The following is a 15,100-nucleotide window of genomic DNA, read 5'->3' as shown; positions in this document are numbered from 1 at the left end:
TACGTTTGGTAGTGTATATATGTCCATGCCACTCTTTCACTTTGTCACAGCTTACCCTTCCCCCTCCCCATATCCTCAAGTCCGTTCTCAAGTAGGTCTGTGTCTTTATTCCTGTCTTACCCCTATGTTCTTCATGACATTTTTTTTTCTTAAATTCCATATATATGTGTCAGCATACAGTATTTGTCTTTCTCTTTCTGACTTACTTCACTCTGTATGACAGACTCTAGGTCCATCCACCTCAGTACAAATAACTCAATTTCGTTTCTTTTTATGGCTGGGTAATATTCCATTGTATATATGTGCCACATCTTCTTTACCCATTCATCCGATGATGGACACTTAGGTTGTTTCCATCTCCAGGCTATTGTAAATAGGGCTGCTATGAACATTTTGGTACATGTCTCTTTTTGAATTATGGTTTTCTCAGGGTATATGCCCAGTAGTGGGATTGCTGGGTCATATGGTAGTTCTATTTGTAGTTTTTTAAGGAACCTCCATACCGTTCTCCATAGTGGCTGTACCAATTCACATTCCCACCAGCAGTGCAAGAGGGTTCCCTTTTTTCCACACCCTCTCCAGCATTTATTGTTTCTAGATTTTTTGATGATGGCCATTCTGACTGGTGTGAGATGATATCTCATTGTAGTTTTAATTTGCATTTCTCTAATGAGTAAAGATGTTGAGCATCCTTTCATGTGTTTGTTGGCAGTCTGTATATCTTCTGTGGAGAAATGTCTATTTAGGTCTTCTGCCCATTTTTGGATTGGGTTGTTTGTTTTTTTTGTTATTGAGCTGCATGAGCTGCTTATAAATTTTGGAGATTAATCCCTTGTCAGTTGCTTCATTTGCAAATATTTTCTCCCATCCTGAGGGTTGTCTTTTGGTCTTGTTTATGGTTTCCTTTGCTGTGCAAAAGCTTTTAAGTTTCATTAGGTCCCATGTGTTTATTTTTGTCTTTATTTCCATTTCTCTAGGAGGTGGGTCCAAAAGGATCTTGCTGTGATTTATGTCATAGAGTGTTCTGCCTATGTTTTCCTCTAAGAGTTTGATAGTGTCTGGCCTTACATTTAGGTCTTTAATCCATTTTGAGCTTATTTTTGTGTATGGTGTTAGGGAGTGATCTAATCTCATACTTTTACATGTCCCTGTCCAGTTTTCCCAGCACCACTTATTGAAGAGACTGTCCTTTCTCCACTGTACATTCCTGCCTCCTTTATCAAAGATAAGGTGACCATATGTCCGTGGGTTTATCTCTGGGCTTTCTATCCTGTTCCATTGATCTATCTTTCTGTTTTTGTCAGTACCATACTGTCTTGATTACTGTAGCTTTGTAGTATAGTCTGAAGTCAGGGAGCCTAATTCCTCCAGCTCCATTTTTTGTTCTCAAGATTGCTTTGGCTATTCGGGGTCTTTTGTGTTTCCATACAAATTGTGAAATTTTTTGTTCTAGTTCTGTGAAAAATGCCAGTGGTAGTTTGATAGGGATTGCATTGAATCTGTAGATTGCTTTGGGTAGTAGAGTCATTTTCACAATGTTGATTCTTCCAATCCAAGAACATGGTACATCTCTCCATCTATTTGTATCATCTTTAATTTCTTTCATCAGTGTCTTATAATTTTCTGCATACAGGTCTTTTGTCTCCTTAGGTAGGTTTATTCCTAGATATTTTATTTTTTGTTGCAATGGTAAATGGGAGTGTTTCCTTGATTTCACTTTCAGATTTTTCATCATTAGTATATAGATGAATGCCAGAGATTTCTGTGCATTAATTTTGTATCCTGCAACTTTACCAAATTCATTGATTAGCTCTAGTAGTTTTCTGGTAGCATCTTTAGGATTCTCTATGTATAGTATCATGTCATCTGCAAACAGTGACAGCTTTACTTCTTCTTTTCCGATTTGGATTCCTTTTATTTCCTTTTCTTCTCTGATTGCTGTGGCTAAAACTTCCAAAACTATGTTGAATAAGAGTGGTGAGAGTGTGCAACCTTGTCTTGTTCCTGATCTTAGTGGAAATGGTTTCAGTTTTTCACCATTGAGGACGATGCTGGCTGTGGGTTTGTCATATATGGAGGCCATTCTTACGTGCATACCTGTCCTCAGGGTTTCCAGCCTCAGCTATTTAATTCTAATCCCAGTTGGCCACTTCCTTAGTGTGTGTCATGGGCAAGTTACTCCCTAAAACTCGGGTTTTGCATCTGTCAAATGGAGAGGGTAATTCCCATCCCCACCTCTGCTGGCAGAGTTGTGAGGAGTAGCTGCATGTATCAGGAGGACAGGGCCTGGCCCTAAGACTGGCCTGACTCAGTTTTCCCCAAGTACAGGGCCTGTAGGATCCATAGTGCCGCAGACGGTAGAGCTAGAGAGGTCCTGGGGGCCTTTCCAGTCCTGCCTGCACATTATACAGATGGGGAGACTGAGGCCCAGAGAGGAGGAAAGGTATGGGGAGAGGCAGGGTCAGCTGTAGACACCTGGCCTGCTGGGGACTGGGGCCAAGGGGAGGCTGACCCCACCTCCTCTCTTTCCAGCGACGCTTTTGATTTCAACTACAGTGTGTGTGTCATGAGGATGCGTGAGGGGCTCAACATCTCGAAGGTGATGCAGGCGCACAGTGAGTACACACCCCACCTTCTTGACACCCCATCAAAATCAGAGCAGGATATCAGGAAGTTCTAGAACCCATTTTTTTAAAGTGGTACAGGGAAGACAGGGGGGAATTAGTAAATAAAAGGTCACAGACTCCTAGAAAGTCAGCTTTTGATGGATCATCAGGTTTCTAAATGGAGAAACCGAGGTCCAGAAAGGGGATGTGACGAGCTCAAGGTCTTGCTTCCAGCTGCGGCCAGAACCAGAACTGGACCTCAGAGGCCCCCGAATCACGATAAGAACTTTTGTAACCAGTGGGATAAAAAGGATCTAATAGCCAGGAAAAAGGAAAAGAGGGGTGAGAGAGGGTCACGTAAAGACAACAGAGTATGAGAACATACCCAGAAAGGCCATGAAAACTGGTTATTTTTGTCTCCAGAACCAGGATTGGGGCACTGAGTAGGGATGTGTGTTACATGTAAAGTCACATGTAAAGAGGCAGATCTGAATGAGTAAATTTTAGAGGTGTGAAAGAAAGAATGCATATGAAGACAAACGGGGAGGCAGTGCTGAGGGAACCGAGAGGTGTGAACGCCGCAGGCTGGCCTGAGTCTTGTTCATCTGGGTCACTGAGGGCATGCCTGGCACCCAGCAGTAGTTCACTGAATATTTATGCAACCAGAATTTACAGAACAGTGGCCACACTCCTGACCGAGGCTGCTCTAGGCGCTGGGCGTGCAGCAGGGAGCAAAACAAAGTCTGCCCTTGAGGAACTGACATTCAGGCGGGAAACGCACGGACCCAGGACTCACTTCAGGCAGTGACAGCGTCCTGAGGTGTCCTGAGGACGCCAACACAGGGCATGTGGGCAGGAGGGCCTCTCTGAGGAGGGGGCTTGTGGCTAGAAGGGGAGGGCTAGGGAAAGAGGGCTCCTGGCCCAGGGACCACTCACCACGCCACCCACCACTGAGGCCTGGTGGGAAGGAGCGTAGCCTGTCTGAGCAGCAGAAGGAAGCCGGGTGGGGCCGAAGCATGAAAGGAGGCAGAGGCCAGATCTGTGGAAGCTGAGGTCAGGACCTTCTTCCCAGGGTAAGGGGGAGCCCGGAAGAGCCCCAGGCAGGAGAGCCTGGGAACAGAGCTCCCGCTTTTTTGCAGTTAACCCTGTGTTTGACCCAGTGGAGGATGGCGAGGAAGCCAGAGCCAGTGGAGCCAGACCATCTGTCTCCGGCACGGGTCAGTCCCACCCACTCAGAGGCTCAGGGCGCTCTCACCCTGGGAGCAGCTAGTGACGGGCCACCGGGAAACTTGGGCAAGGGCAGGAGGTTTTTGCTTGTGACAGTGGTGCCTGAGACCCCTGAGATTAAGCAACAGGGAGTCGGGGGGTGGGGGAGGGAGCAGGATAAAGACTGCCAGCCCTGCTGGAGAATTCAGTGTCCAGGCACCGTGGGACCCCCACCCAGTGGGCTCTGGGGCCCAAGTCCCAACCCCTCCGAGGCCCCCCTGGCCAGGCTCCAACCGGGAGGGTCAGCGATTCTCTGGCAGGCAGGGGAACCTGCAGTGCAGGAGCTGGGGGCATCCTGTGCACATCTGTGAGGGGCACAGTGGAGTTGTTAAGAGAATGACCCTAACCCCCCAGTGCCAACCAGAATCCCAGGAGACAGAAGCTGGGAGCAGGGCAGGGGCGCATCCCAGCCCTGCCCATCCTGGGTCCCTGCTCCTGGCATCTCGGCATCAGGAGGGCCCATTGGCGGTGCTCCGGGCCAGCCCCCCAGTGCATGCCTGCAGCAGGGGCTTCCGGCCACCACGTGCACAGCCCTGGTGACGGCAAGCCCACCTCCCAGGGCAGCTCGCTCTGTTTCAGACACACTCGGGTATTTGGATGGGCTCTGCTCCCACGTGACCTGCCCCTCTGCTCCTGCAGTGGACCCCGAGGCCCTGGTGCAGGAGGAGCAGGCCAGCACCGTCTTCCAGTCGGAGCAGGGAAAGAAGACCATCGACATCTACTGGCTATTTGACGATGGAGGTCAGCGCCCCCAGGCCGCCGGATCCCCCGCCGGCCGTCTCCCCTCTATGACTTACTCTCTCAACATGCCCTTCCTGGTCACTCTTGACAAGGCTTCTGGTGGGACCTTGGAGCCTAGCAAAGGGAAATAGGGACCCCTGAGCCCACCACTGGGCTCACAGGAGCCTGGCTGGGCCCCTCTCTTGGCCCCATGCTTTTCAACTATAAAATGGGAGACTTAGGGGAGCAGCTGAGGTCAACATGAGGTGGAACCTTCAGACTGGACAGGCCCTTGGGGTCACAGGCACATGACATAAATGGGAGAGGTGGCCTGGTGCACAGGAAAGCTGTAGGGATATTCTTCACGTCCCAAAGAAAACCACTCTCTCCCATTTTTCTTAAAGCATATCATTCTCAGCTTTATTGTTCCCACCCTTGATTGAGTCCTAGATACAGAGAAAATGTTCTGTTCCAGTAAGATATATCCTATTATATATAGGATGTGATAGATAGTATTGAATGAGCACTTACTGTATGCTTGACACTAAGTGCTTGCATGGGTTAACCTAATGCAGTCCCCAGGTAGGAACGATTATTACCCCCCTTTACAAATAAGGAAACTGAGGCACAGAGTAGTGAGGTCATTTGTGGATTACACAGTGATAAGTGACAGCGATCTAGATTTACATGTGAAATATCCCAATTATTAAATGCCAGCTCACTTATTTAAAAGCATCGTGCAGGCCAAATAAACCCCAGCCCACAGAGCCCCGTGTTTCACCCCTGGTTTAGTCTGGCACACTCATTACAGAGGTGGGTACACTGAGGTCCAGAGAGGGGAAGGGGTTTGCTAGTGGCAGAGCGGGGTGGGAACTCAGAGAGGGCTGGATCCTGAGAGCATTTTCCTCTTAACTCATGAGACCCTCCTTGCCAGGCCTCACCCTCCTCATCCCCTATCTCCTTGGCCGCAAGAAGAGATGGAATAAATGCAGGACCCGCGTGTTCGTGGGGGGCCAGATCAACAGGCTGGACCAGGAGAGAAAGGCGTAAGTGGGGGGCACTGTGTGGGTTGTGCGGGAGCAGTAGGTGTCACCCCAGCACTACCCCAGCCTGCCCACCCCCTCCACTGCACCCGGGGGCTTGCCCCTCTCAGGTCACAGCCGTGGTGAGGAAGCTCTGGGCAGGAGCAGGTTTCTCTCCATTTCAGAGGTGGTTTTGGTGTCCTGTCCCCCTTTAATAAGATGCACATGCCCTAGTCCCGGCCATGACAGGGAGAGCTGTTAAATTTTAAACCCACAAACCTCAAGGAGATTTGTGTGAAATGAAGGATGGAGAAGGCCCCTCCTCCTCAGAAATGAGGCGGAGCTTAGAATCTTTCAGGGCAACGTCCCCCAAGCTTGGGTTGCTGCCCGTGGTGAGACCAGAGGTGACTTCAGTGGCCAGGATAAGGGGCAGAAAATTCTGAAGAATCTCTTGGTGAGAAGTGACTTAATTCTCCAATTCTGTGGCTGATTCTCTGTCTAAACAAGAGGAAGCAGGCCTGGCTGGAGTGCTTGGCAGGAAATGGCATCCACCAGAATTTAGTGACATTGGTTTACTGGCTTTATTGGTCATATCTTTCTGGCAAGAGATGCTGGTTTTCTGTTTAAATTGTGATGACAATTTCCTTTCAGGATGTATCTAAGTAAGAATGTGAGTTGACTTAAGCTGAGAAGGAAGTAAATAGTAGGCAGGTACACAGGTGTGGAGGTGGCAGGAATTGGGCAGGTGGCACATGTGTGCCTAGATTTGGGCACCTGCTTCTTTAGAGCAAGGTCAAGTGAGGTCTGAGGTCGTAGGATGGAGGACTGCTGGAGTGTGCAGCCGGGCTGGGAAGGATGGGGTGGGTGGCTTGCCTCAAATCGCGCAGTTAATTAACCAGAGAGAAAACCCTGCCCAGCCTTTAGTGCCCGCCATGACGCCCCAGGGTCAGGACCCCGTGGCTTGTGCCACTTTAGTCCTATGCCAGGACCACATCCCCACGACCCCTTCTGAATCACCCACTGCGTGAGTTAAGGGTGACCAGCAATCCCATCTCGTTGTCCTCACCCGCCACTGAGAACTTCTCTACCAGAGGGCCCTTCTCAGCAATGCAGAGGAGAGCACTTCCTGGGAGACGCAGCATCCGCTCCCCTGTGCTCTCCAAAAGGTAAACACACCTCGAAGGCTGCTTTGCCCTCTCGGCTTCCTGTTCCAGCTCCAGCTGAAAGCTGGGTTCGGCAGGTTTAGTTTAGTTCAAGGCTGCAGCACTGTGGGGTCACAGGATGTCTTTCAAGCAAAGGGTGTGAAATCTCCTCTGCCTCGCAGCTGACTCTTGACCAGGCCACGTCCTCTGCCTTCCTCATGACTGCCTCCACCCAGGCCCTGCCCAGGCCTGCCAACCAGCACTGCACACCAAGATGTTCGCCCACAGCTCTGCATTCCTAAGTTCACTCCCAAGTTCAGGGACCAGCAGTGGCTTGACAGCTGGGCCCCAGCCTGCTCCTTCGGGCTTATCTCCTTTTTGTCCCCTAGCGTGCTCCACACCATCCCAGGCAGCCTCTCGCTGCTCCCACTCCATCCCCTGCACCCCCATGTCTTTGGTCATTTGGACTCCCCTCCTGGGGTGCTCACTCCCCACCAACTAGTCCTGGGGCATCACGAATGCTGTGTCCTGCCCCGGGATTCTGATGCAATGGGCAGGCTAGGGCCGAGGCACATGTACTGTTTAGAAGGCTCCTTGGGTGATTCCAGTGTAGACACCCTCTTTGGCCTATAAGTCTTACCCGCCATTCACCATCAAGCCAGATCACCAACTCCTCTGTGAAGCCTTCCCTGACTGCTGCAAACCACAGTTGGCATCTCTTCCCTGTGGATGCAAAGTCAGGGCCATCTGGCTTGCTGCTCCTGGATCTGTACTTAGTTCATGTGTGTTATCTGTTTCCTCAGCCACCTGAGGAGTTTCCTGCAGTTCGCCTCCCGTCCCTTAGACACTTCCTTCTCAAAGTGTGGCCAGTGAACCAGCAGGCCTCACATAACCTGGGAGCTGGTGAGAAATGCAGAATCCCAGGTCCCAGCCCAGACCCGCTGGATCAGAATCTGCACTGTAACACAATCCCCAGCAGGTGCTCAGACATTAAAATGTGAGGCGCCCTAGTCCAGAGGTGGCCACCAGGTACTTAGGACAATTCCTTTCCCATGTCACTCATCATCACCTGACCTGCTTTATCAATATTCATTTATTGTCTGCCCTCCTCCCAGGTTAGAATGCAAACTCCCCAAGGGCAGGGTTTGTTTTGCTTGCTGCTATATCCCCCACAGGAGCTCAATAAAAACTCATTGAATGAATGAATACATTAAAAAAAATAATAATCTCCGTCTCCCAGGATCATTTCTCTGCTGAGCAAGTTCCGGCTAGGATTCCACGAAGTTCACATCCTTCCCGACATCAACCAGAAGCCGCGGGCTGAGCAGTGAGTTTTCTGTTTTGGGGGTTCCAGGCAGAAGGGTCAGCCCTTTCTCTGGTGAGCCAAGGGCAAGGACATGGTCCTTCCTGCCCCCACCTAGACTGGGCTCGTGGAAAGAAAGAGGAAGGGTCGAGTGTACAGCCGTTAATTTCGGTTTGTGTTTCTTCCCCCTGCCTGCTGGTCCTTTGCATATCAGAGCTGTGGTCTTTGCCAGAAACGTACCTGGGCGGGAAGCCGAAGAATGTTCACATTTATGCTTTTCACACACCAAGTGTTTTTGAAGCTCTTACTGGTGCAAATCATGGCTATCCTGCCCCTCGAGCAGAAGCCGGTGTTTCATCTGCCAGGGACCCCCCCCACCTACCCCACAGACCTGGGGGCTGAGGGAGACTCCAGCTTCACACTTCAGGAACCCAGGCTGCTTGCTATTCACAAAAGGCTGATTTTACCTACACTGGTTTTCTTCAGTTTTCTCCAACCCCTGGATTATTTTCATAAAGCAGTGGTGCTCAAACATCAGCATCACCTGGAGGGTTTGTGAAAACACAGCTTGGGGGTCCTACCCGCAAGATTCTGAGTTAGCTGTGGCTTTTGGGTCGGGGGATGTCAGCGCGTCGGCGAAAGCGTCAGCCAATAGAAAAAGTCGTTGGTGTATGCAAATTAGGGTACTATGACGCAGAGACGCAGCGTGAAGCGTGGGTATAAAAACGGAGGTATAGGGGGCACCTGGAACCCAGACTGGTTTCTTCGTTAGTCGGAGGAGCTTCTTCCGTTAGTTCGGCAACTGCGGCTCTTCACTGGGCAGCGGGAGTGGCGCGGCTGTCGGAGAAGCGGCATAATACTTAGGCATTGGGTGAAAGAAAATGGCCCGAACCAAGCAGACTGCTTGTAAGTCCACGGGTGGCAAAGCGCCCCGCAAACAGCTGGCCACTAAAGCGGCCAGGAGAAGCGCCCCCTCTACCGGCGGGGTGAAAAAACCTCATCGCTACAGACCCCGGACCGTTGCGCTTCGAGAAATCCGTCGTTACCAGAAATCCACCGAGCTTCTGATCGGGAAGCTGGCTTTCCAGAGGTTGGTGATGGAGATCGCCCAGGATTTCAACACCGACTTGAGGTTCCAGAGTGCCGCCATTGGTTTGCTTCAGGAGGCTAGTGAAGCGTACCTGGTCGGTTTATTTGAAGATACCAATCTGTGTGCCATCTGCGCTAAGAAAGTCACCATCACGCCCAGAGACATCCAGTTGGCTCGCCGGCTACGGGGAGAGAGAGCTTAAGTGAAGGCAGTTTTTATGGTGTTTTGTAGTAAATTCTGTAAAATAAAAAAATTAAAAAATTAAAAAATAAAGTTTCTGAGTCAGTAAGTCTGGGGTAAGGCCTGAGAATATGCTATTATAACAAGCTGTCCGGTGCTGGTGCAGGCACCTCACTTTGAAAACCACTGTCTTAGACAATCCGGGTAACATGCTTAACTCGGCGCCCAGCCCAGAGTCGATGATCAGTCAATGCTGGATTTGTGGCTTCTGCCTGCTTGTAGCTTCCGAGCTCTTTCTGCATCTCGAACTTTCCCTGCAGTCCCAATCCGCTACAAGCTGCCTCCTTCCTTCTCTGGGCATTGCTTAATTTAAGTGCCTAAAAAAGGGACTGTGACTGGCCCAGCTCATCCCTTCCTGCCAAGCTAAGGTAAAGGCCACTGGAAGGCCTATTTCTTGGCTACCTTTGGTCCAGTTGGCTGTGGCCAGGAATGGCAGAATCATATGCCCTGAAATACACAGCTAGAGGGTACCTCCTGCAGGGGCCATGGCAGAGGCACGTCACCTCCACGGGGCTGAGGGATGCTGGATCAAACAGAACAGAAGGTGCAAAGGCCCTGAGGCAGAAACATGGCAGCTGCGGCCCCTGATGTTATATTAACCCACTGGCACTTGGAGGGGGGAAGATGTCGAATGGTCTGAGGGACCACTCCCCCTGCCTGCCCATGCAATGGCAAGTGGGCGGACTTTAAGCAAACTCCTGTGTGAATTTGTATCAGGGCTCAATTGTGGGGCCAGAAGGGATGATTTATTCTCCTAATGATTCAATTTTATATTCTTAAAAGAAGACATTTACAATAGGATTGCTTTATGTCAACCTGTCTACGTGAGGTTTTCCAGGACTCTGTCTTCTCAATAAAGTAAGGTCTGTCCTGACCTCTTTAGCCCTTGTTTACCTAGAGAGGGAAGGAAATCAAGAAGAGAAGAAAGGAACTATTTAATAGTGATGGATAGATATACTGACTCTCCCATTCTCTCAGGGCTGTGCTTGAGCTGCAGGGGCAGAGATGAGTAAATTGCAGCCCTGCCCTGCAGGGTTTACCCCGGCTTAGGTGTAGGGAGGACATCAAGAGCCATCAGAATGCTGCAGACAGGGACCAGAATGCACAGGAGGATAGGGTCGTCTCTGCTGGTGGAGGAGCAGAGCCTTGAGAAGGCCGTGAACAGAGATGGGGGAAGACCTTCCTCAGTGGAGAGGATAGCGCAAGCCAGCATGCAGACCCCATCCAGCACATATTGTCTTTAAGCCCCCCTTTGCCCCTGCATCTGCCTCCACCTCTGGGACCATTTCTCTCCTCCCTTGCACAGCCAACTTTCTCCAAAGTGATGCTACACTCTTTGTGGGCGCTTCCTCCCCATCCCTCCTTCTCCAGCTCACTCCAGTCTGGCTGCCCTCCCACTGCTCCACTGAAATCACTCTCTCCAGCCTCAGCCGTGACCTCCGCACCACCAGATCCACAGAGCCCACTGCTGTCCTCATCTTTCTCTGCCTCTCAGCGGCATTTGACACAGTGATCCTTCTTGAAACAGTCCTTCTTTTGGCTTCTAAGACGCCACCCTCTCCTGGTTCCCACCTACCTCTGTGGTCCTTCTTAAGTATCCTTTGCTGGCTCTTTCTCCTTTACCTGACACACTGGTTGGCATCCCATTCTCCCTTGCACTTGCCTTGCTCCGGACACGTGGGTTCCTTCGCTGCTCTTCAAACAGCCCAAGCATGCTTCTGCCTCAGGGCCTTTGCACCTTCAGTTCTGTTTGCTTCAGCACCCCCTGCCCTGTGCATAGCTGGTTTCAGAAGGACGGGCATCCTTGAGTCCAGGGAGGTCTTCCTGCCCAATTAGTCCCCTTCCCGGTACTCAGTTTGTGCCTTCATAATACTTCCAATCTGTATTTATTTGCTTATTTGTTGCCCGGCAGACCGTGAGCTCTGTGAGGATGGGGTATGTTGTCTGGTTTGTTCACTGTTGTGTAGCACAGAGCCTGGCACAGAATACTGCTCAGTAAATACCTGGGGGATGGACAGGTGGATGAAGGTGGATCACAGGTTGGTCTTCGTGGACGACTTGTGGAAGTTCTGTTGAAAGTCAGACCCACCCATCAGCGCTGAATTCAACACAGAGGCTGCTTTGATGTAAAAGGCAACGTCAGAATGGGTTTCAGCCTGAAATGTATGTCCCCATGACACCCACTTCCATCTCCCTCTGAAGACCTGGTTCCCCTGGAAACGGGCATCTCACCCGGTCTCACTTGTTCTCTCTGTCCCCAGCACCAAGCGGTTTGAGGACATGATTGCGCCCTTCCGCCTGAATGATGGTTTCAAAGACGAGGCCACGGTCACCGAGATGAGACGGGACTGCCCCTGGAAGATCTCGGATGAGGAGATTAACAAGAATAGAATCAAGGTGCAGGAGAGAGAAGGGCCTTGCTGGGGTGGGGTGGGGGTCCAGGGGCTCCCTGGGGTCAGCACCTGTGCCCCATCTGTCCTGGGCTTCCTTAACCCCCTCCCTGACCCTCGATTCTACTCTCCCTGCCCCAAGCCTCTGAGGTGTCCTCAAGCCATACATGCTCGGGCTGACAGGTGACCCAGTGGTTGATCTCGGAGCCTCCTTGGCGTGGGAGCCTGGTCCCCCTGCCCATTTTGAGTCACCGCCCCCTGGCCGTGGCAGTGGACTGCCCGGAGTCCTTCTCCCTCCCCTCCCCTGTTCCTCCATGTGTGCAGGAAGGGATGCATAAGGCAGGTGGTGAAGGTCAAGGCAAAATTTGTCCTGTGGGCCAACAAAGCTGGCTGATCTTCTCCCCTTAGCTGTAGACCCCACCCCACCTCCCAGGCAGCATCTTCAGGACGCTGATAGGGCCTAAAGGAGAGTGGTAGCTGCCAAGGCCATTTTTAGGTGGGGTGAGCAGTTGGGGGCCTGGGGACCACAGTTCTGCTCCCCGTATGTTCTGGGTCAGTGGTTCTGAGAGGCAGTGTGACATTTGGTGACTTCTGGAGACATTTTTGGCTGTCACCTCGGAGGGGGGCGGGATTGCTACTGTCATTTAGCGAGTAGAGGCCTGGATGCTGCTAAACATTCTCCAACTCACCAGACAGGTCCACAACGAAGGATGATTCCACCCAAAATGCCGACCGTGTGACATTTTGGTGAACTCACTTCCCCTCGGTTTTCCATTCTCTCACATGGGGTGTCCGTCCACTATGAGACCCTGAGTGTCAGTCGTTTCTGAACAATTTGGAGACAGGTCTTGGGGTGGAAGGGAGCCCCACACAACCCAGCACCACCCCCCCCCCCCCAGCTTTGGGGAATTCCCTGACCCAGCAGCCCTGAGGCCCCAGACCCTCCCACAGCTGCCCAGCTCCTTGGAAAACGCTGAGTAAAGCATCGTGTCCACAGAAGGCTCTTGCCTACTCTGTTACGGGAGAGGTGGAGCAGCTCCACCCCTGCTCCAAGTCCACCTTATCAAGTGCTTCCCCTTGGCCTGGAGATTTTGCATAGATTACCTCCCTCAGGCCTCCCCAAATTCCCCAGGAGAGGGCACTGTTGTACCCATTGCACAGCTGTGGACAGTGACGCTCAGGGAGGTGAGTTACCTGCTCAGGCTCTCTGCCAGGAACTCTCAGGGCTGAGATTTGAACCCAGCTTTCCCAGCCATGTGAGGGGCTCTTCCCTGCCATGATCCCGCTGGTCATGGTAATAAAGTCAGGAAGGAAACACCCAGGGGGCTTCTCCAGGAGGTGAGCTTGGCATTCACTTACCTTCTCGGGGGTGGGAGAGTCTATAATAACTTAGGGGCAACAGTTCACACAGCTGGTTTGAGATGTTCAAAGAGGCCCCTGGGCTTGGCCGGGATCGCTCATCAGACATGGAAAGTGACCACATGGCTTTTCCTCGCCCAGTCCCTTCGGCAGGTGAGGCTGAACGAGATTCTGCTGGATTACTCCCGGGATGCTGCTCTGGTCATCATGTAAGTAGCACCCTGCAGAAGGAGAAGCCTGTCGCCGAGCCCAAAGGTGTCAGCTCTGCAGGGGTGGCCACTGGCTGAGGACCCAAGCCTTCCCCTGTGAGGATGTAGGGCCCCAAACTCCTGTAAACACAGCCCGGGTGGCTTCTCAGCACGTGGCCGGGCCTGCATCTGCCCCATGCCCCTCGCCTGAGTGCCAGCTGGCAGAGGTCTTGGGGCCCCAGTGTCCCGGGTCTCACCGACTCCCCTCACCACCACTTTCCCCTTACCCACTGCTTTTTCCTGCCAAACTTGGCTTGACAAAGGAGACCCAGCTCATTCCAGAAGAAAATCGATTCCTAGTTGTTTGGGAACCACGCAGCCCTCCTTGGCCACTGGCCACCCCCAATTGATGTTGGTGCCAGGTCTAGGCAGTGGAAGCAGAGCCTGGCCCCATCCCTGGCTGTCCCAGGCCCCGTGCCTGTCCCAATCTCCATGCCTGTCAGCTCCTCGAGCTTCCGTTGCTGCTGCTTGTGTCTGGTTAGGAGCTGCCTCGCTAGGGCAGGTATTGGCTGAGGCTGAGTGGAAGATGAGGGGAAGGTAACAATGGCACAGGGAGTCTCAGGGTGGCAGAACATGGCTGGGAAAGGCCCAGCTCAAGAGGCAATGTGGGCATTTGCCAAGCAGAGTACCTGACATTTCCTGGGGTGAGCCACCTGCGGATTCCAGATTCCACAGAGCAGCTGGGAAGCCTGTGGAACCTGTTTGTTTGTACCGGAAATCAAGGTGGAGCACACGATTTCCAGGGCCCCGCGCACAATGAAAAGGTGGGGTGCCTTGTTCAAAAGTGATTAAGAATGTCAAGATAGTGACAGCAGAGCATGAAGCCCAGCCTGGGACCCTTCTCACTGGGGGGCTTTGTGAATGCACAGGTGGCTGCCCACGAAGATGGCTCTATGAAGCCATGCTTCCTGGAGCTTTTAGGAAGATCATTTTTTGTACAAAGAAAGTGCTTCATGTTGCCTTTGATGTGGGGACTGTGGTATAAGGAAAGTGGGTTTATCTCCAAGCCTCTGGCTAACATCTTGCAGAAAATGTTTCTAGGGCCAGGTTAGCCTGGCTGTTGACTGGGTCAGATGGCAAGACGGTGGCAATGGCTTCATCCTGGGATGGCTCCCCGACTTTCCCTGGGTGTGGTACCTGTTGTGTGCCAGCCAGGGGGTGTGGGTGTGCCAAACCACCTCTTCCTGAGTGCCACCTCCAAAACAGATTTGCGTTTTGTCTCTGCCATTGGCCAGCCCACTGTGTGGCCTTGGGCAGGTAACCCTCCTTCTCTGAGACTCAGTTTCCCTGATTATAGAGAAGAGTTAAACTAAATTATTTCCAAGATTCTTTTTCACGGCTAACATGCTATGATTCTAAGTTTATTCGCCACTACAATGAGTCCATCTCTCAAGCAGTAAGATGAGGAATTTCATCCAGGGAGGTGACTACCTGCTGGCACCTCTCCCTTCCCACTCCTCCACGCCCTGGATCTCATAGGGAAAACCAATCCCCCACCCACCAGTCTTTGTGGGATTGGCTGATACAAATAATCAGGAGTCCAGTCACCTTAGAGGAGAGGCCTGCACACAGCGTCCCACCCCATGGCGGCAGCCGCAGCTGTTGCCCAAAGGGGCCCTGGCTGTCAAGCCAGCTCCACTGGGAGGGCGCAGCAGCTGCACTGCTCAGTCTCCAACCCGGAGACGTGCCTGTAAAAAGTTCACTCTGAGGGTCA

At 51.9% G+C, this 15,100-nt stretch overlaps 2 protein-coding genes across 7 annotated transcripts in view; both read left to right on the top strand.

The window, feature by feature from the left end:
* The window catches only part of SLC12A3 (solute carrier family 12 member 3), a gene marked incomplete at both ends in the record, with an annotated part of 39,376 nt that overhangs the window by 20,697 nt on the left and 3,579 nt on the right, over positions 1-15,100 (top strand). For 2 of the 6 annotated variants that reach the window (XM_079722902.1, XM_079722901.1), the window contains 7 exons: positions 2,533-2,615; positions 3,746-3,793; positions 4,512-4,613; positions 5,527-5,638; positions 7,997-8,083; positions 11,651-11,786; positions 13,280-13,347. In XM_079722902.1, the coding sequence (XP_079579028.1) occupies positions 2,533-2,615; positions 3,746-3,793; positions 4,512-4,613; positions 5,527-5,638; positions 7,997-8,083; positions 11,651-11,786; positions 13,280-13,347 (636 nt within the window). Of the gene's footprint in view, positions 1-2,532; positions 2,616-3,745; positions 3,824-4,511; positions 4,614-5,526; positions 5,639-7,996; positions 8,084-11,650; positions 11,787-13,279; positions 13,348-15,100 lie in introns of all 6 variants that reach the window. The other 4 variants (XM_079722900.1, XM_079722899.1, XM_079722904.1 and 1 more) reach the window with 2 other exon arrangements.
* LOC307066669 (histone H3.3A-like) lies at positions 8,941-9,351 on the top strand (the record flags this gene model as incomplete). Its single annotated transcript, XM_079723889.1, has 1 exon — positions 8,941-9,351. One exon carries the CDS (start codon positions 8,941-8,943, stop codon positions 9,349-9,351), a length of 411 nt encoding a protein of 136 aa, XP_079580015.1.

This window comes from Hyperoodon ampullatus, assembly GCF_949752795.1.
Source record: "Hyperoodon ampullatus genome assembly, chromosome: 18".
NCBI classification, from domain to species: domain Eukaryota; kingdom Metazoa; phylum Chordata; class Mammalia; order Artiodactyla; family Ziphiidae; genus Hyperoodon; species Hyperoodon ampullatus.
The sequence above is the reverse complement of the archived record's forward strand: the minus strand, read 5'-3'. Positions and strand labels throughout refer to the sequence as shown.